This window comes from Hylaeus volcanicus, chromosome 7, assembly GCF_026283585.1.
Source record: "Hylaeus volcanicus isolate JK05 chromosome 7, UHH_iyHylVolc1.0_haploid, whole genome shotgun sequence".
In the NCBI taxonomy this organism is placed as follows: Eukaryota; Metazoa; Arthropoda; class Insecta; order Hymenoptera; family Colletidae; genus Hylaeus; species Hylaeus volcanicus.
Window position 1 is genome coordinate 18990376 of NC_071982.1, and position 21024 is coordinate 19011399.

The following is a 21024-nucleotide window of genomic DNA, read 5'->3' on the forward strand; positions in this document are numbered from 1 at the left end:
TCCTAACATCTCCTGACACATCCTATCATCTCCTAATACCTCCTGAAACCTCAGAATATCTCCCGACACCTCCTAACCTCTCCTAACCTCTCCTCACACCTTCTAACATCTTATAACACCTCCTGACATTTCCCTTCATTTTCTAGCATACTTCCCTTTCATTTCCCTCATATCCCTAGTACCACGGTCTTCGTGTGATGCTGATACAAAAGGTAAGTTTCGAGATTCTATTAAAAGTCATGTCACCTCTTCGCATATCATAGTCTCCTCATACCAGGAGTAAAAATCCGACATTTCCCATCAAAATATTGAGCGGGGCGATTTGCAACATTGTTGAACTTGCAATATTGTTGGAGTTCGAGAGGGGCTATTTGCAACATTGTCTGGTTTGCAACATTGTTGGAGTTCGAGAGGAGCAACATTGTCGGGTTTTCAACATTGTTGAATCTGCAACATTGTTGGAGTTCGAGAGGAGCAACATTGTCGGGTTTGCAACATTGTTGAATCTGCAACATTGTTGAATCTGCAACATTGTTGAACTCGACGCCGCGCAAAATTCAACAATGTTGCAACGCTCACAAGTACGGCAAAGTGGCAACTCAGATGTTCGGAAAATGGGACAAAATCCGAAAAATCGACTCGACTTTTGCAACATTGTTGAAGTTTCGAGCGGAGCGATTTGTAAATTGTTAAACCAGGAAATATCACAGATATGGGGCGAAATTATAGGGAAATATACCAAGGCATGGAGGGAAATTAAAGGGAACTGTATAAGGAAATGAAGGCAATGTAAGAGGAAATATACCAGGAAATGGAGGAAAATTAAAGGGAAATGTGCAAGGAAATCGTGGGGAGATTAGGAGGAATTCAGAGGGAAATTATAGGTGAAATGTTGGGAAATTATGAAGAAGTAGTAGGGAATTTGAAAGGAAATTTGTATAGTAATTGGAAAATTGAAGGGAAATCACATGGAAATTGAAGGGTAATTGTAGAGAAATTGTTGGAAAACTAAAGGGTAATTATAGGGGATTGTAGAAAAATTAAAGGGGAAAAGGTAAGTATAGCACATTAAATGCGGAGGAAGTGAAGGAAAGTTGAAGGGAAATGACGTAGGAGTACCTCAGTATCTCTTTTATATTCTCCAAGTCCTCTGGTTCTCCCAACCTTGCGACCTACAGCTTCGCTACTCGATCCTCGAAGAGGGAAATCGCAAGAAAGTTTGGTAGGTGTGCAAAAAAGAACCACCAGCTACCGACTGTCACGTAATCGTTCCGCGGTAAATGGGAACGTCAGCCTTTTTGCAGCTTCGAGGCGGATTAATTTTGTCGCGAGGTCGCGATCAGAGAATTAGAAGTCGTCGATTAAAATACCAAGCGACACTTGTTGCTCCGATTAGCGAGTAAACATTTTAAAACGGGAGGAGAATCGATCGCGGACACATAACTCGACTGACTATTCATGATCAATTTAAATTGGCACACGTACACCATCGTTGAATGTGTTATTTTACCATTTGCAAAATATTTAAATAATGACAGATTATATTCTAGAGACAATAGAAACAATTATCTGCCCGCAAAGAGCCCAGAATGATTAGAACATACCTCGGCTGTTCGTGTTATACAATGTTGCAAAGAATTGATCCTTGCAAAGTTCTAATCTTGTAAATATAAATCAATTACTTTATATTTTATAGGCAGAAGCTGAACGTAAGCTGAAAGTGATACTGTAATATTTATATGGCGTTTAATCGAACCAGATTCAATTTCCAGTAAGAGCTACCAGAATCCTCCTGAGTAAAGCGTTCGTAGCGATTGACAACTACGCTCGACTCGAATTACCGTATCGCGAAATGCGATCTGCAAAATAAATGAGAATTCCGTGCCTACCAACCTAATACCTGCCATCCTCACTAGCGGTTGGCAAATTTCCCGCGAAAGTCCGTTGGATCCCTTTGACTTAGCTCGATCCCAAGCGTAATTTTCCCTCGAAGATCCGCGGTACCCCCATCGAGCCTCTCCTTTTCCCTCAAGCACAATTTCCCATGGGTCTGAGGGGAGAGGTGTAACTCTATTTTGGAATATTGCTACGTCCCCGACGTCGCGCAACAAAGTGGAACAAAGTCACGATCGAACGCAAACCCGGCTTCGAGATCAATTTGAAACTGTCACGCGTCGCGCCACTTAATGACACCCCGACTCTGCAAACTGTGTCATCTAATTAGGTCGCGCTATTTCGAGGAGACGCGTGCATCGATATCAATCGTCGTCAAGGAAACCTGAGACGTCCCGTCCAATAGGAAGTTGAAGCTACAGGTGGTTGATTTTTTCAAGAAAAAATTGGATACGTCTTACATTGGAAAAGTTGGAGGTAAAGAAACTGATAAAAAGGAGGAACAGCAACCACTAAGAAAACTTACTCAGTGAGAAGATGCAATGAGAGAAGAGCCGAGCAACATTGTAGCGATTACAAGATTTATACAGATTACTATTGTAATTTACTCAAGTAATTTTGTACTCGAAAGTATAAAATTTAGAAATATTCAATAAAGATTTATTCTAAAGTTATTAGCGTTACTTGTTTTATACAACCTATCCACGGGACATCGAACTTATTTATTATTAAACAGACGATATATTATATAACAAAACTCTAAGGCTTCTAGTAATCCCTATACATTTCCACAAAGGTTGTATGATCTAACTATTCCTAGTCGGGTACCAAAGTTCTCCGTTTCTCGACATTCGTTACCCGTTTGACTCCCAGCGGAGCATCGTGTCTTCGCAAACTTCGCCAAATCGGTTCAAACTCGACGCAGCGATCAAAGCGACGGTAAAACCGATTTAGGGATTTGTCGCAGCTTGTTAGCTCCGTATTAACGTCGGAGCTTCGTCTTCCCTCGCGACGCACGCGATCCAGTAATCTCGGAAGCCATTGCGCTCGCACGCCTCGCTATGTTCTCCTCTTATTGCAGAGTAACACGACACCGCCGACGATTTCGGCGTCGCGACGCCATCGTTCGTGCGACCGAATTCCGACGTTTAACGCCGTCTCACATCGATGACAAAAGGAACGCGAAATTCAGGATCCCTCGAGAAATATGGGCCGTGATTCGACAAACTAAAATGGGAGGGAAACTTCGATTGGAAGTATAATAAATTTATTTCATTTAGTTTCATTTACGAGGGGGCGAAGATATTTTATATTACTTGACTGTACACCTAATGCGTCAGTCTTGCATCCGTTCATTATTTATATTCATTTAATTCTTGTTTTACATTACTTTACATTTGCATTTGCTTAGGTGCCTCTCTTTATGATTCATTATGGGTGCCAGTAATCTGTTTCAGACCCACTGGCTCCTCTATAGCTCGGGTACCTCGGGGTTTCTAAACCCGTACTGTAGCTACATTGTTCAATCAAACGTAGCTACAGCCCCTGAGGGTATTTCATTTAAGCGAAGTATTTGTTTCGTAAATAAATAATACTCTGCTACAACAAGATACCCTTTATCGTCACCTTTAATTAATTTAGAAACTTTCTTCTCGCTAATATTTATATTATAATGCATCAAGTATTAGTATATAATGTGTTACAATAACATCAAAACCCTGTGACAATTTATCTAACCAACTCTCGAATCCTCACCATCAAAATAAAAATGAAATTGAAAGAGCCAAAGAAAGATAAAATATTGACTCACTCTGTATGTCGAATGCATTCGAATATATTTCAAGCCACAGGAGATAAGAAAAGCTGGAGGATGAAAAACGTGTCAATGTTCGCAGGAGTCCGACAGCTTGGCGGTGTTCTCCGAGCTCCTGAGATATACGAGCGTCCGAGAGCTGAGCCTGTGCAACGCGCGCTTGCATCTGGCCGTCCACGAGGGTCCTTTGGCGAGATTGGGACGCAGAGATGACGCAGGAGCTGAGCTCCTCAGGGCAGCGCCGCCCCCTGCCTGCCCCGCGATTGTGTTCCTCAGGCTCGCAGGTTTTCAAGTAAGTAATCCTCTTTTCAGTTGTACGTCCAGACGATGAAAGGGAACCTGACTTCGTCTGAAGCCTCGTAATTGCGAATTAGATCGAGGACCTTAACGAATAGAGCGATTCGATGAAAGCAGAGCTCTCCTTTTCGTGGGAAATAGTACTCTGGACACCTAGGGCTATCTTACAAGATTGAGATCCTTCTCTTAATCATCCTGAAATTAGGAGTGAACGTAGACACTTCACTCACACTTTCACTTCCTATTCATTCTCCTCTACGTTTCCTTTCGAATCTCTAACATAAGTCTATCCTACACCTCGGCCACGAACCTAAGAGACGCGTGTGTCAAGACGTAAGCACGATCGTCGGCAACAACGCGAGTCGATGTATCGGGTTCCACACTGTCCATTCGAGACACTCGAGCTCATTCGAACCGGACGATTCGTAATTCGAGGCCGTCGATTCGTCGGTCTGGACGTTGCGGTCGACCCGACCGCGATAGATCATTCGTCTTGGGGAACTGGTTTCCAACCAGCTCGTTGCTCGCGTTATTGAGAGATCCGATTAATTCCACCTCGAGTACAGTTATGTCCCTTCGCGATGATTACGATTCATCCCTCTAACCCCGAAAATCCTCATTCGTCTTCGTTAATCTTCAACCCTCCTTCGCACGAGAAAAAAAAAAGCGTGGAGATCGTCGACGGGGAAAGCTAGCATTATTTCTGATTGCAGGTGACAGTGAACGATCGCCTGGCGCTCCGTGGACCACTTCTTCTACCCTTCCTCGCTGGTTTCACTGCTCTGAGCGAGCTAGACCTCTCCTTGGACAAGTCTACCATCGGCGGGAACAGTGGGTCCCTGCTGTTCATCGACGACAAGATCCTCCAGCAGTTCTTCGCCTGCCTGTCCTCCCATTTCAGGAACCTGCAGTGCCTGAGGATCAACTTCTGGCGAGTGACGTTGGAGGACAGCGAGAAGACGATGAGGCAGATCGCCAAGTACCTGAAGCTGTGCAACCTGAGCTTCCTGAAGGCGAACGGGCTGATTGTGACCGACAGCGCGAAGAAGGTGCAGATGGAGCACGTGTTCGTGCAGACGATCCTCACCCATCTGCAGTACCTTACATGGCTTTGTCTGGATGGACTGGAGCTGACGGAGACGCAGGCGTCCAGCATCGGCAAGTGCGTCAGGGATCGCTACCCCGGCACCTCGCTCGAGATCAGCGCCAAAGACGTCCACGTGAAGTCGGTGAAGGCTCTCGTCACCGCTATCGAAGATGGTGGACGGGCAGAGGTTGTTTACACCGGAGGATCTAACTGTCGACTAAAGATCACGAAGATCCAAAAGAACGGCAAGGCTAAGAAGAAGTGAGGCCTCGACGAAGGAGCTCTTGCTTGCCAGCGACACGAAAGTTTCTTGATTCTCTGGCCACGGCGAACCGTGGCCGAAGAACGACGAGGAGGTTGAGGGAATCGATCCTGGATTAGGAAAGTAAAGGAAACGTTTGAAGGGATAAGGTCCAGTTTTGATCGAAATATATTGTTTACGATCCGGTGAAACGGATCTTGAAAGAGCGAGGACGTAAACGCGTAGATATAGAATGAAACGAGTCGAACGCGCGTATTTTAGCCATAAGAGGCACGTAGTATAAGAAGATTACGGAAGGGCGCCGAGAGCAAAGAGGATCGATCGAAGCCAAGCACATTGTGGATTTTCGTCTTACTGTGATTTCCTTTTCCACGCGTGGTCGCTCTCCTAAACGATAGATCACGTAGATTGTTAGCGTTATTAGCTCGAGCCTGAAGAATTCGTAAATCGCTAGAAATGGATATTTGTTTCGAAAGGGTCAGCGTCCTATCGAGCAAACGGATGGAAGAATCATCTTTGCAAACGACCAACACACACGCGCGCACACACACACACACGCACAGAGAGACAGACAGGCAGACAGACAGACAGACAGACAGACAGACACACACGCATTACCGAGAAGATATTTAAAGAATATTAAAATGAAAGAGGCTGTTGCAAACTAGATACGTTCGTTGTTGTTAGATGGACTGTAAAATACGATTCAGAGTAATATATTATTATTATTATCGTCATTACTACGATCATCATCATTATTATTATTGCTACGATTATATTAGTATATATCCTGATCACGATTATCAAATGTTAACGATCGATTGTGTTGATCGATCGACGATCCAAGAGTGAAAAATGGCTTTATCGGATGAGGCGCGTTGTTGGAGACTTGGAGAAATTTTATAGATATTATATTCTACATGGTAGCGGGTAGGAAAAAATCGTATCCAAGAGAGTCGTCGGATTTTCGAACACTGTGGTGCACGATATAGAAAACGATTGCTATTGTATTGTATAAATAAAAAAAAAAAAAAACAAATATAATGAAAGAGGAATACCTTGAAGCAAGCGAAATGTGCGACACACACACACACACACACACACATACACAACTGCCAACATCGTAAAAATCTTAGACTTGACCGCGATCTATCGTCTATATCGGTATTAATCACAAGTTCGTTACCTTCTAGGATAAGGCGTGCGGTTCCACAACGATTTCCATCGATCATCGATCGCCGAAGCGAGCGCTAGGTGCGATACCTACACGATCCCTTGCCAACTGTTATTAGTAGCCAAGAGGAACGCGATATACTGCCATGCACCTAACATACGAGTTCAGTTCAGTTCCACGTGAACCAGTTCCATGCGATACAGTTCCATACAAGATGTTCGCTGGTCCCCTTATTCGATACAGTTACGTCGATATGAATTTTTCGACTCCCATTTTACCGCGTGAAGCGTCACGGGTTCGTTTAAACGAAACTTTATTGGTAGACATAGAGCAAAAATACGTGTGAGTCACCACTAAATCGATTGTTCACTTGATACCGGGGATAAACAAAATTTATTCGAATAATAGATAGACACTCTGTAGCTATTCAACCTATTATTGTATTGTAAAGCCTTAAATTAGAGTTATTAACAGTAGATTGAATGCGACCAACCAGTCGAAGTGTAATCTCATTGTTAGTTGCCAGTTTAACAGGGCATCGCATGCGCCTACAAAGAGGCAACCGCTGCTCCAGACTTAACGTACCAGTTGGTGTCCAGTTCTGGTTATCTGATTTCAGGGACATGTCCTGCGCCTGCAAGCAGGCAACCGATACTCCAGTCCTACCGCGACTGTCGGTATCTAGTTCTGGTTGCTTGCTTGCAGGCGCAGCGCCTACGCCTGCGAGCTGGCAACCGTTGCTTCGGTGCTAACGTACCAGTCGGTGCTCCAGTACTGGTTGCCTGCTCGCAGGCGCATTACCTACGCCTGAAAGCTGGTATTCGATGCTCTAGTTTTAACGGACGGTTGCCACCTATCAGGGGAATCTTTGCAGCCCTGATATTGTGCTACACATCAACTGGCGGGTTGCCTTTAATCTACTATATTAAAGATTCGTTTTAAACTAAATAAGAATATCCAAGTTCTACCTTATATAACTCATTTTATAGCTCTTGAATCGTTCTTAAACCACTTTCATAATAAGTATTATATACTTTAACGCAAGAGTATTAACCCGCTCGAACGTGTAACTGTCTACAAAGTTTTATTATAGTAAACGCGTGACGCCTCTTGCGGTTCTCTTATTAGATACACAGGGGCGAGCGTTCCGCACGGTTTTTCATTTTTGATAGTTTGCTATGTGTATATAAGAAACGCATCGATCGACACCGTACGAGACGAACGAGATGTTTAAAGTCCGATCTGTTACATTTGTGAGCCCGTTTTAGCGAGGAGAACTTAAACACGGCGAGAATGAAGCTGACACTACACACGTCTGAGTGTGGCATCAGCTTCAGCGATTTTATTATAAATATTTATGTATTTATATGTGTATACATATCCTTCAAATAAATGTAATATGTGTTTGAAAATCTACATGTTATATGAATCTCCCCTACCCTTTAGTTAAAGCAAACGAATAAACAAAATTTGTTACAAAAGAAATAAGGTCCATATTCCTAATTGATCAATATAGAGTGGGACCACAGGTTGCTATCAGTACAAGTACTTCCGTTTATTATTTACAATCTGTCGATACTGCGGGGACATTCTCTTTCATTGTCCATCTATACAATAACGCTAATAATAATCTTGACTTTCATCTCGGGAATTGCACCGACTTTTTCTAATTCAAAAGTCTTATTCGACCGCATGTTATTCTGGCATTTTACTCACACACTCGCGCGATGGTATAGTATTTCGATAATTCTGTCTGTTAGTATTTTTTTATCGAAGTTTCGCTTTATCCTATCAATTAAATTTTGGCCTAAGTCGTCACGACTTCAAGTATACAAATCCTACACCTTGGCTACATGGAATGTCCTGGTCAAGCTTACGACATACGCTTATGAATCTCTCGATAGTCTAATTCGGTAGTCGCCACTCGAAGACAATGCTTGTGAAAGTGATGAACAAATGACTGAATACCCCGTCACGGATTTATAAAATATTTAATAAAAAATTATGCTAACTCCGAGTCTCGCGGTTCCGTTTCGACCAATGGCAATCGTATCAATGTTATATCCATCAGCTTCTATAGAAGTTTTCCTAGAGTACATTTATTTTTATATTGTACTCGCAATTTGCCTATTCGATTCTAGTAGAACGTGTTTTGGAAATACAGTCGCATTGTGTTCATCACTTTCTCAATTGAACTTTACACCAACAAAATTAGTTACGAAGTAAATACAATCTTGAGAAAAGCATAACATCGTATAAACGTAAGAATATCGATTTATATTACATTTTATAAAGTTGCACTTTTATATATATAATATACATTTCACATGTTTTGTATAGCGATGACTAGCGATGTCTACAGCTGCTTGTAGATCGATTTAACCGTTTCTATCGTGAGCAAACGCAATGATTCATTATTCAGAGTTTTGCACACGCTCGACCATAATGTTTGGACTTTACGTTAGAAATCGCAATACACGGGAAATTAGGCGGTACGAAGGAAATTATGAAAATGCCCTCGTAGTTGTGGCTTTCAATGTTGAACAGGTAAAAAAATCTAAGTAGTTTCCGCCAGTAGTTTCTCTGAGTTTTAAATGCAATTTGATGTAATGGCTTCGATGTACAATACAAAACATTACTCCTGAGCTTCGGTTTAAAAAGAGGGCTTGAAAGATAATTCGCGACTTGGTAAAGAAGTAATTGTAAAACACGAGGGAGCCAATATTTATGTACAACTGCAGAAACGAGGGAATGAAATAGAGGATGAAATTCTAATATCGTCCTTAGGAATATGGCAGTAAACTGCACCGATTATTTCCATTCTTAGACAATCTGTAATCCAAGATGATATTCACTGTTGCTCAGAACAATGCATCTGCACAATTTTAAAATGGCAGAAATATTCTGCACTAGCGCAATGTTCCTTGCCTGTTTCTGACAGACTCCGCAAACAAATACAGTTTTGGAGCACTTATAAGAACACTTAATGAGATGCACGTTTTTCGTAGATCACATAGGTGCGTAATCCAGTTGAACCGTTAGATGCCTTACTCCAGCCGATTGGAATATCATTTGCGTGTGCGCTACAACGTATTTGGGCTCTACTGTTCTAGCCACTTCTAATTTCAAGCACCCAACGTATACATCCGAACACAGCGTCCAGAAATGCGGTTCTTGTACACTGTATACTCCCGCCAGTTGGGTCACTTTATTGTAGCACTGTGGTAGAACATGATCCAATGCTGCTGGTTGCCTTTGCATCAATATTTCCCATGAGTCTTTCATTAAGGAAAGCACACTTAAAACTATCAATACTGAGATCAGCATGGAACAGATCGGATCGGCTATGAACCAACCAAACAAACGCATCAGCACTGCTGATACAATTACACCTACAGATCCGAGCGTGTCTGCCAAGATATGCAGGAAAACTCCTTTCATAATCTGAGAATTTGTACCAGTAAAGGAGGGATCGATTTCGATATCAAGATGATCATGGCTGTGACTATGATTCGAATGGGAATGTCCATGACCCCCATGAGATTGAGTGTGAGAATGCGAATGGCCATGTCCCATTCCATGGCCGTGTCCATGTCCATGATGGAACACATATATTCCAACTAAATTAACTATCAACCCCATAATAGACACAACCAAAAGTCTTTCATGTTTTATCTCTGGTGGTTCAATGGATCTTTCCACAGCCTCAGACATGATGAAAAGAGCAATGAAAAATAGAAGTAAAGCATTGACGAATCCCCCCAAAACTTCTGCTCTGACATAGCCATAGGAGTATCGTTCATTTGCTCTCCATTTGGTTATAACTGATGCTGCCAAGCCAAACAATAAACCAGTACAATCAAAGAACATGTGAAAGCTATCGGATATTAAGCCCAAACTGTTTGTCCATACTCCATATAGTAATTCAATGAAAGCAAAGGACAAATTAAGAAGAAGAAACAAAAACAAATTTCTAGTATTCTTGTCAGAAAATATCAAACGTTTCCATCCCAATAACTGCTCCTTTATCCGGCTACTGAGATTTCGTGAGTCTTTGTGCGAGAGTGGAAGCATTTTGCAACAGTGCCAGAGTTGCTTCTACCAGAGGCGTTATCCTGAAAAAAAAACACCGATTTGTCAGTAAATCTAAGTTTTACATAAGCACGTTTAAAATGTCATTTTTCTGAATGAACTTCTCAAGCGACACTATCTACATCGGGATCTAGGCGCCTAAACAAGAATTCTACAGTTCGAAGAACGTAATCGTCGACTATACTCAAAAATCTGTCGAAGGTAAACCAATGATCGCACAGCTGATTAGGGATACCTTCGCTTATCAGCCGTGACACTCGCTAATAACACGATAAACCGCGTTTTTGAATGAAACACATCGTTTGGAACCGACTTTGGGATTATCACCATTTAATTTATTCGAATTCCACGCTAATTGTTCACAACTTGCACCGAATAAAAACACGAATGACACGTAGCAACGGTGAAAGGCATCTTAACCTTACACGAATATTTGCATCATGAAGAAATTACCTTTTCAGCACGAAACTGGATAAAAAAACGAAGACTCGTGATCAATTCGACGGTAGCAGAGGGTATTCTTAAACCAAATACATCGTACGAATACGTCAAAGATTGGAAAAACCGGGACGTGAAAACGCTCGGTGCGGCGCCATGCTTAACACGCTGCAGCCACTCCTGAGCGACTGACAGCTCGACAAGATGTTATACGCGACACGTGTACATCGTTTCTTTTATTCCTTCGTATAATCGTATAATTGAAGAATTAATTTTAATTTAGTCACCGATTTACTTAACAATTACTATTCTATTTCCTTCGATTTTCAGCCATTTTTAGTAACAATACTGACCGACGTAGTAAAACAGATGGCGCTGCGTGAAATAAGCATTAGACATGGCGACTGACGCACTTCCCTTTTCTTTCTGAGTCGACAGCCATCATGGTGAGTATTCGGCCAATGATTTCCCCTTCTATTTTTAATTGTATTTGCATCAAGTAATTTTGTGAGTGTAACAAAAGTTCCCGTTTGTGTATCGTGATATTTTTTTTTTTAAATTTATCGAATTTTGGGTAAATTCTACGTGCAACAAAGTGCATAACCTTCGTTTGTGATTCATCCACATGGTTTATACAACACGTTTGAATTATTTTATTTTGTATAATTTGTGTTACGTTGCGAATACTTTTTGCTAAATTATTAGAAAGGTATTGATTGCTACGTATTGTACAAAATGAAGACAATTTACAGTTCTGTTGATATATGAACGTCTAACCTCTTCTCTCATGCATGTTTTGTTGACACAATGGGATTTTCCTTGAGATAGATGTTAATGTTGCAAAGTACATTGTAGGTCGGTTAATATTTGTTTTAAGCGAACGTATTATGATGAGAAATTTATGCTGGATCAACTACATGATAGCAAAATACTGATTTAATGAGACTGATTTGTATTTTATTAGAAAGTGTCATATACGAGCTCTCTGGACCTTGGTTAATTTTATTTCCCATTTCAGCCGCCTAAAAAGGATACCAAGGGGTCTTCTAAGCAACCACAGAAGACACAGAAAAAGAAAGAGGGAGGATCTGGTGGCAAAGCCAAGAAGAAGGTTCGTATTGCAATTCTCTATCCTACAACTCTACTCTAATCTGACCATTCGAATGATGAACACTTAAAATCTTGACAAACCATGGAAGCTAAATACTGATTTAATGAGTCTGATCCAATGTATTACTAAATATTCTATTGATCTTGAGTGAACAATTCTCTAATAATTTATCTGTTTCCTATTGCAGAAGTGGTCCAAAGGAAAAGTACGCGACAAGTTAAACAACCAAGTGCTGTTCGACAAAGGCACATATGAGAAGCTGCTGAAAGAAGTACCCCAGTACAAATTGATCACACCATCTATCGTTAGCGAAAGGTTAAAGATCCGCGGATCCCTTGCCAGGAGGGCGCTGATCGAACTCCAACAAAAAGGACTCATTAAACAAGTTGTGCAACACCATGCGCAATTGATTTACACGCGTACCACGAAAGGCGATGATCCAGCTTCGTAATCTCGTTTCTACGAAATGTATAAATACGTTTAATAAAAAATCTATATAAATTCAAACCCTGGTTGCTTTACTACTAGCTTTACCCTTGAACCGCTGGATGGAGTTATTCTAGCTTTATGGTGAATTACCAATTGAACAAAGGATTTTTTAGTTTCGTGTACTGACATTAGTCCTATAAAAATGTAAATACCATCGAGGTATGCATTCTATAACAAGCTTGGCCGTTTCACCGTAGATGGCGCCTCCTGTACTAAACAAGTAGCGACATCTATACGTCAACGTAGAAACTAGGTCTGTTACCGCTATGAAATAGAGCTTGGTCGTTTTACCGTAGATGGAGTCACTTGAAATTTAGTTTCGAACCTGTAAAAACGTAATTACCATTGGGGTATGTTGTTCGACAATAAGCTTGGCAATTTTACCGCAGATGGCGCCTCGTGCACTAGACAAGTAGCGACATCTATACGTAAACGTAGGAACTAGGTCTGTTACCGCTAACTATGAAATAGATACAACTATTCCACTAGCTATTTTGAATAAAAATTGCCATTACATTCTATTACAAGCTCGCATAACTTCACGAAGCGTTTCAACCATTGCCCTTCTATCACTCGACCATCTCTGTTATCAGATGTACGACGCGAACATGCTTGAAAATCAAAGCGATTCAAAACGTGAACGCGCTCGCGGATCAACTGTTCATTGTTTTCAAGTATAATGGCTGAGTTCGAATGAGACACGGATCTTTTCCTCTGCCCCGTTCCGTACCACGTACAAGCTAGTCTCGACGCTCAAAATTCTAGTGCACGCAGCCATCTGAAATGACAGAACGGACCCCTGACACGGGTACATCGACGTAAAATACCCCTCGAGTTGTTCCACGGCTCCTGGACGGAGCATGAACCGCGCATCCGTCACAACAAAATTCAATCGAATTTAGGGGAGTGCGTGCAGACGTCTGCGAGGAGGATAGCAAAGACGAGCTCTGCGAGGATAAGAAACAGAAAGACTACGCATCCAGTCGGAAAGGAGAGAAGGAGAAACGCGCGAAGAAGAAGAACCAGTTGCGCGTTATCAGGATCGAAAGTCCAATGAAGATCCACTGGCATGGCCACGCGACTCAGCCCCCGAAATTCGGAGGTGAACGCTCTTGAGCAGCGGGGCTATCTGATTGGCAAAAAGATCGGACAGGTTATATACCCCCAACCCTCTACGTCCCACCTGTTCGTTAACCTCTTCTCTGCCTTCTTCATCCAATCTGCAACATCGTTTCCTATGTTTCTTTTTTCAACTTTGCGCTTCCTTTGATGCGACCCGGTGTTCTTGTTTCGTTAAATGGCTGCACGTTTCTTTTTGCGCCGCGAGTTTTTGGTTCTCTTCGAGTCGGCTTTCTTCGTGTTGGACCATTATTATCGCGCTCTGCAATTTCGTATAACGATTCTACTTTCCTTCGAGAGCGTTGTTTATTTACACGAAGGCGCGGCACCTTCGTTTTTTTCGGATCGCTTTTGCTCTTCGTTCTTTTCGTGGATCGATCTGACTAATGTCGCTTGGAACTTGGTGAATATTAGGGTTCGTACGCTACCGTGCACCTGGCCGAGTACGTCGACGGGACGAGCTCGAAGAAACTGCGGCTAGCCTGTAAGATATTCGACAAGGAGCAAGCGCCCAGCGATTTCCTCAACAAGTTCTTCCCCCGCGAACTCGAGATCCTTACGAAAATCGAAAATCCCCATATCATTCAAGTAAGACAGGGTGTATTCAACAGAGAATGCTGTTGAGCGATTCTCTTGGGTTCTCTGCTTCGATTAGTCTATTCGAAGCGACTAGAATCCAAGCAGAGAATCCAAGAGAATCACTCGATAGTTATCTCTACTCAACGCATCTTTTGATATTACGCTGCTTTCAAGAGTTGACTTTGAAAGGGGAATCCCTGGAAGACTTTGGAAAACTAAGCATTCTGTGTAGCTCTGTATACGTTTAAAATAGTAGAGTAGCGTTACCTCCACCAACAAGCTATGGATTCTGTAACGTCGCCCCTGAATCTTCCCTCCCCCCGGAGATCAATTCCTGAGACCGCTATGTTATAATAACGCTCCGAAAACCTACAACCAAATCATCTACTATTGCTTAGTGAATTCCAATTATGTAATCAAATAGAACCCCGTCCTAATAAGAAACTTGCAGGTGCACAGTATACTGCAACGAGGCCCGAGAGTCTTCATCTTCATGCGCTACGCCGACAACGGCGACCTGTTGGACTTCGTGCAGAGGAATGGCGTCGTGCCAGAGCAACAGTCCAAGCTTTGGTTCAGGCAGATGGCTTCCGGCCTCCACTACCTACACGGGAAGAACATTGCCCATCGCGACCTCAAGTGCGAGAACATCCTGCTCTCTAGAAAATTCAACGTGAAGCTGGCTGACTTCGGTTTCGCGAGGTTCTGCGTCGACCACGATGGCAGACGCGTCCTCAGCGAGACTTACTGTGGCTCAGCGGCGTACGCTGCACCGGAAGTTGTGTCAGGGACCCCATACAACCCGAAACTAGCGGACGTTTGGTCCCTGGGGATCATACTCTTCATCATGCTGAACGCATCGATGCCTTTCGACGATAAGAACTTGAAGAAGCTACTGAAGGACCAGATGTCGAGGAACTGGATGTTCAGGTCGCGAGTACGAGGCACGGTGTCTGCGTTGGCGAAGAGCATCGTCAAGCATATCCTAGAACCGGATATTACGCTGAGACTGACTCTAGAAAGGGTCCTCAGCCACGAGTGGGTACGCACCAAGAAGGACAAGCCCGGAACTCTTGCTGGCAGACTCGTCCATTCAGCGCCACCTATTCATCCGCAGGTGATTCTCTTTTTGTGTCTTTTGAGTGCTTCTCCATTGGTTGGGGGGCGTATAAGGGATGGATTGGATGTTTAGAGAGTGTTACTGAAGTAGTAGCGCCATGGTGAAGTATGATTTGTATCGCAATGACGTTTGTGGCGCCACTGGTTCGCAAGCTTGCGGTTTGTTGAAACGGTGGTGGTATCAACGGATAGCAAATGTTAGTCGATGAAGAGGACTTACCTGGACACATAACTTCGTAAGAGTCTCCTCCAAGGTCGCCTGGGGTGATGTCATTCACGAACCAAGAGAGAAAACCAAGATAACGATTACAAAGATTGCAAGAATAGTTATGATATTAATAATAGTAACGATTGAAAATAAATTTTACTTTGGTTCAGGTGTGTGGAGGCAGTGGGAACATGGTTGGAGCGGGGGCGGCGACCGGTGGTTGCAACGTGCCCATGGTTATGAGAGGACTGCCGTCGTTCAAGAATTCTGAGAGTCAAAATCAAGGTAGTGGCGCAAAGTCCGTGGATAATTCGGGTAAAAACTCCAAGCTGTGCGCCGTCGAGTGAAAGGAAGCCCACCCGACAGGGATGAACCAGCATCGTTCGCGTGTCGCGGCGTCGTCGAGGTGCCCAGATGTCTGCGCACCGTTCGAGACGCAAACGTTTATAATTCATTTTCTATTCGTTTACATTACCGATTATTGTCGCTCTATATACATGGTTTTTTATATCGCATACTTTAATAAAGATTTTTCACGATTTCAACGATGCCTACTACGCGAACCGACCAGACCACCGGGTAGTAATAATTAAGTTTATTGTACAACTACCGTCTATCAATATACAAAACTATAATTTTTCTGATTACACGCTCGGCAACGCGACGTTATACATAGATAGATAACATGCAACGGTACAAGTAAATATATTTTAATATATATATAGTTTACATTAAAACAACAAATAATTTACACGATTCGATGGGGTCGCCGCGTCTCGAGGTCGATCTCTCCCGGCATAGCACCCCATGCTGTGAAAAAATACATGTTATTCGCCCGAGAGAGATCGACCTGGCAAACCGAAAAAGATCATCCAGAACGCCGTCTAGCGAGGTCGAGGCCAGAGGGTGGGGAACGCGCTGGCCGCTGCAGAAACGTTAATTCGTTCATGACCTTAATCAACGGCGTCGCGTGTACAAAAGGGCGCGGTGTGCTCGTTCGCGGGTCGATCGTTGTGCGTGTTTCACTCGATTACCTAATACATTATACCCTCGTATTCCGTTTGCAGGATTTCGACGGTCGAGAACTGCATACTACTCTCCTGTCATGTGCAAAAGTAGCCATCAACCGTATATTAAAATTACAGACCTCCTACGCGTGAAATAAAACATGGCGCCCCCTACGAGCGCGGCGGTTCGAGACGACGCGATCTTCTATTTACAAATACTATAATAAAGCGTCTCTAAGTGTAGATTTAAGTATTTTTACAAATGTCAACCAACAAGCGTGTCGCGTCGATTACCAGATCAGAGTTTCCTCTGACCCAAAGTGACAACAAAGTAAACCCTCCGTCGAGTGTTTCGACCCGTTAGAAAGAGATTTATTCGTCCACGTTCGGCGATTTCTTAAACCCACCCCCCGGTCAACTTGTGGAACATCTCCTCGTTCAACGTCTGATTCGCTTCCTTCGATCGCATCGACAGGAATATGTAACCGCCGATGAATTCGTGGACCACTTTACAGTCAGCGGACTGGCACTCGAAGATAATGTTTTCCTCTTCAAACTGCACCATCATGTGCTTCACCTCCCAGTTCACGTTCCATGCCTACACAAACGAAACATCGGTTAGGAAATGTTCAACTTCGAATATATTTAGTTTCTTTTAGTTCGGTTTTAGCGAGTGGTTTACCTTCATGGTGTTGTATCTCCACGTCTTCAAGTGATCGCCACTGTGAAGTTCCATTCGCATCAGTCTGTTGTTAGCGATGCCCAGCAACTCGTCCTTGCTTTTCCCGGTGAATCTGACCACGAAGAGGGAAATACCGTACTCGGGAAGGGATTGCCAAGCTTTTATGTAGTTCAATTTAGCTTCGATCAAGGGCAGGTCCTTGACGTTGGCGTGGGCCTCCAGGATCCTCTGAACCAACTGTAAAGTAATCGAAGGGGTTTAGAGGTATCGATGAGGATACGGAGCTATTTTGTAAACTAATTCTTCGCGAGAATTTTGTATTATTCAGGCTTTCTAAAAAAATGTCGGAATACCTTTCCCTTGAGCTTCTTAGCGAATCGTGGGGCAACGTAGTCCTCTGGAACGATGTCGAGGGAGTTTGGATTGATCGCAGGCGCGGGTGCAGGCCTCTGCAGTTGCAGGAAGGCTGCGATGCTGTCCACTTCGCTCTCGTAGGAGGCGTCCGCAAGGGTGCGGCCCTTCGCGGCTAGTCTGCACGCTGCCATCCATTTCGCGTATTGTTGTTCCTGGAATAAACAACGCGTGAGGGATTCCAACAGGTTGATCGACGAACATTCGTGAAGGATTGGTGTCTGACAATGCGCGAAGCTCCCTTGTTAGTGGAAGGAAGGTGTTCAAGACTCGAGTGGGATTGAAATACAATCCCCATTGACTTGCCCGCATCCTTAACGCGTTCAAAAAGGATGCAGAGTTGCCTCTGGGATCTTGACTTCTGCCCAAACAAGGGAAGGCGTGCGATAGGGGTTGCTAAATAATTTCTTTACTCCTTGACAAATTCCGAATGAATATCTATAGATTCGTTACTGACAGGGGGACAATTCTCGATGGCCTTAAGCTACCAATTGGCATCGTTCTACTTCGGTACTTATAGAATCCACTGACGAGAGGAACGGAGTGGGTGTCTTCTAGAAGTTTAATAACCACTAATCCCACCCAAAGGTTCCCACTGTCCTGTTCCAAGACCCAATACATCTGTCACGGGGTAAGTAGGCGGAGATGTACTCACATTGTCGCATCTGATCCACATCTCGGTCATGCCCTCGGCACTGGGCACCTCGAGCCTGATGCCGAAGCGTCCTTGCGAGAGATGAACGTCGGGCGTGACCTCGCATCCACGCAGGCTGATCACGTTGGCAGGCGACTCGCTGCTCGTCTCCTCCCTGGTCTTGTACAGCCTCAGCTGAAGGTCCCTGCAGGTGACCCAGTAGCGTTTGAACGCCTTCAGGGTGAAACGCTTGGGCTTGAGGAAGCGCAGGTAGTCGCAGAGCTCTGGGACCTGGGTGATGTCGCTGGGCCCGTTGCTGATGTTGCTGCCCTCCAGGGTGACCTGGAGGTCCGTCAAGGCCGCGTCAATGTCGTCCTCGACGGGCGACGAGGCGCCGTTGCTGTCGTAACTCGGCTGCGGCACGCTGGCTTGCAGATTCACTTGCACCTGCGGACACGGAATACCAATTACCGTCGACGTCATTCGCCCGCGACTCACGCTCCTTTTATCGTTATGCCCGCTGACCGAGAAACCGGGTAGGCGTATCGGAAAAACGACGCGAGCCGTGAACGTTCTCTCTCGGGCGACTTAAGGAAACGAGATTTGCATGCGAATCGACGCTGCGTGGGGGTTTCTAATCCGATGAATTTCATTCGACCAATGTCCCAGTACCGGGTACCAGAGTTCCCATTTCTTCATCGCTTCTAATCAGGGCTAATCCCAAGCCCCAAGCTTGCCGTGGGTGTCCCGGCTTATTTATCCCTCGATAGCTGTTGCAACTTTACTCTTGCATGAATTGGTTTCAGTGCAAAGTTTACTATGCTCTAAATGACTGTTTTATGTCAAAGTTAAGAGTCTGACACTTTACGCTCATCGTCAACAAATTTCTGTATAGAATTAGCGTGCAGCGTTCCCGCGAGAATTATTTCCGTTCGAAACAGACTCTAGATGAATCGATTCCACGAGCACCGGATGTTTGGACCTGGGGTCTGTTACTGCGTAAACAATGGAGGAAAAACGAGCGAGAGAAACTCGCGAGAAAACATTCCCAGGTGGAAGGTTGAGGTTTCTTGTTGCAACAGACCTCGACTCGGACCTTTACCGATGAACATATAACTACCAACCTTCTTCATCGTTTCAAGCTGACCATGCCGATCGCTATACCAATCAAACTTTCACCCGGGGATGTTTTCATTCAATCCCGAATGGATTTACCTGTAGAGCTGCGAACATGAGCATCTCCTCCTCGGTGCAGTCCATCTCCTCCGCCAGCAGCTGCCACTTGGCCTGTTCGTAAATCATGTTGATTCTGACCGCGTCAGTTTTCGGGTTCAGGTCGTAGAAGGAGTAGAACTTGAACTTCAGCCTGAGGGTGTCGAATTCGCGGATGCCTTGCTCCATGATGGACAGGGACGAGTCGAGCCAGGCGACGTTCATCCTGGCGCGTTCCACGAGATTCTTCGGCCTGACCAGCTTCGCCCGCACCTCGGAGGATATCGAGCTGGGACTCTGAGCCAGGGACTCCGACAGTCCTCCGTTTAACGCTTCCAGGCTCATCGTGCTGTTGTTCGCATTGAACGAGCCGGTGCTACCGAAACCCGAAGAGTTGTTGTTCCTCTTCCACGTACCGGTTTGCTGGGGAAAGCAAACCAGACAACGTGAGCTTCAGCTCGACCAAAGCTGGCCAATAAGCTTGCATTTCGCAGGGGTGCTCTTAAAATCAGAGTCTGGTTGAAGATTGAATTGAAAATTAAGTAAATGTAGAAGGTAGGATCGTTGATTTGTGGCATTGAAATAAAGTTTGCCTGAATTACGAAATTAAATTGCAAATGGATTCAACAGTAGATGCAAAGTGTAAGAGGGTGCAACGAGACCCTTGCCTTGTAGCAACTGCATATAAAATTAATCTTAAATTTTCCTGAGCCCCGGAATTGAATTAAAAGTACATTCAACTACAAGAGAATCCTACGAACCTCTGCTCTCTAGTAAAACCTAATAGCTACTTCTATTACGATGTTCTGGTTGGCCCAGTGGCTTTCGGCTGACCACCGCTGTCTTAATGACCATGTAGTCCCGGAGGCCGGAAAAACGGAGCCGCTCGCGAGAGGCAAATTAGTTTCCCGAGACGAACGACTCCGCGAGCGGTAATGATAGGTCGACGACGATAAATCATAGCGGCGGCAATCAGGTCGATCGGGGATTATTTATTACCATAACAGGTCCGGCACTCTGGTATTTCCGATCCTATCGATCGGCCAAAGTATGTGGTCCTGTGCACAGACTGAGAGAGAACCATGGTTTCGTACTCACAGAGACTGGCGAGCTGATCGGAGTGCTGTGATTTCTGTTGTTGGGTGTGACTGGCGCGCACATGAACGGGCTGCTCTGGTCCAGGCTCCCCGTCGATCCCCTGGGACTCTGGCTGACGGAAATGAAGGTGTTTGTGTCCGCGGGCACGTTCCAGTGGCCGTTTTTCTGGTTCTCGATCTTCTTCTTCACTGGGAGGTCTTTCAAATTGTATTTCAGGTGGTTCGGTTCGAGCGGCTTGCAGAACGACAGCTCCTCTGGGTGTCTTATACCTGAAGGGATGTAAAAACGACGAGTCTTAT

The 21024-nt window shown here is 44.2% G+C and overlaps 5 protein-coding genes across 10 annotated transcripts in view; 3 read left to right on the plus strand and 2 right to left on the minus strand.

Annotated features, from left to right (window-relative positions):
• LOC128880045 (uncharacterized) overlaps positions 1–5358 on the plus strand; it is a 170845-nt gene extending 165487 nt beyond the window's left edge. For 5 of the 6 annotated variants that reach the window (XM_054129702.1, XM_054129701.1, XM_054129705.1 and 2 more), the window contains 2 exons: positions 3789–3998; positions 4717–5358. In XM_054129702.1, the coding sequence (XP_053985677.1) occupies positions 3789–3998; positions 4717–5355 (849 nt within the window). In that variant the 3' untranslated portion in view covers positions 5356–5358. The other variant, XM_054129706.1, reaches the window with a different exon arrangement.
• Positions 5359–8702: 3344 nt separating this feature from the next.
• On the minus strand, positions 8703–11347 carry LOC128880048 (zinc transporter 7). The gene is made up of 2 exons (XM_054129711.1): positions 11072–11347; positions 8703–10641 (listed from the first exon to the last, which is right to left on the minus strand). The coding sequence occupies exon 2, from the start codon at positions 10598–10600 to the stop codon at positions 9536–9538; it is 1065 nt and encodes a 354-aa protein (XP_053985686.1). The 5' UTR covers positions 10601–10641; positions 11072–11347; the 3' UTR covers positions 8703–9535.
• Positions 11348–11437: 90 nt separating this feature from the next.
• Positions 11438–12674, plus strand: LOC128880050 (40S ribosomal protein S25). Its single transcript, XM_054129713.1, has 3 exons — positions 11438–11502; positions 12075–12167; positions 12355–12674. Exons 1-3 carry the CDS (start codon positions 11500–11502, stop codon positions 12616–12618), a joined length of 360 nt encoding a protein of 119 aa, XP_053985688.1. The 5' UTR covers positions 11438–11499; the 3' UTR covers positions 12619–12674.
• A 1051-nt stretch (positions 12675–13725) lies between these two features.
• LOC128880049 (testis-specific serine/threonine-protein kinase 1) lies at positions 13726–16113 on the plus strand. The gene is made up of 4 exons (XM_054129712.1): positions 13726–13809; positions 14190–14363; positions 14806–15471; positions 15852–16113. Exons 1-4 carry the CDS (start codon positions 13726–13728, stop codon positions 16026–16028), a joined length of 1101 nt encoding a protein of 366 aa, XP_053985687.1. The 3' UTR covers positions 16029–16113.
• Positions 16114–16369: 256 nt separating this feature from the next.
• Positions 16370–21024, minus strand: part of LOC128880047 (unc-112-related protein-like) — a 47546-nt gene continuing 42891 nt past the window's right edge. The window contains exons 3-8 of the mRNA XM_054129710.1: positions 20726–20994; positions 19631–20050; positions 18437–18862; positions 17724–17936; positions 17371–17607; positions 16370–17286 (exon numbers count right to left, since the gene is read on the minus strand). Coding sequence (XP_053985685.1) covers positions 17086–17286; positions 17371–17607; positions 17724–17936; positions 18437–18862; positions 19631–20050; positions 20726–20994 — 1766 coding nt within the window. The 3' untranslated portion in view covers positions 16370–17085. The remainder of the gene's footprint in view (positions 17287–17370; positions 17608–17723; positions 17937–18436; positions 18863–19630; positions 20051–20725; positions 20995–21024) is intronic.

Excerpts from the sequence above, each read along its gene's own strand:
- LOC128880048 (XM_054129711.1), bottom strand. The coding sequence starts at position 10,600 with ATGCTTCCACTCTCGCACAAAGACTCACGAAATCTCAGTAGCCGGATA.
- LOC128880050 (XM_054129713.1), top strand. Across the intron at positions 12,168-12,354 it reads GTGGCAAAGCCAAGAAGAAG|AAGTGGTCCAAAGGAAAAGT; the intron begins GTTCGTATTGCA and ends TTCCTATTGCAG.
- LOC128880049 (XM_054129712.1), top strand. The coding sequence starts at position 13,726 with ATGGCCACGCGACTCAGCCCCCGAAATTCGGAGGTGAACGCTCTTGAG. Across the intron at positions 14,364-14,805 it reads AAAATCCCCATATCATTCAA|GTGCACAGTATACTGCAACG; the intron begins GTAAGACAGGGT and ends AGAAACTTGCAG. Across the intron at positions 15,472-15,851 it reads CGCCACCTATTCATCCGCAG|GTGTGTGGAGGCAGTGGGAA; the intron begins GTGATTCTCTTT and ends ACTTTGGTTCAG.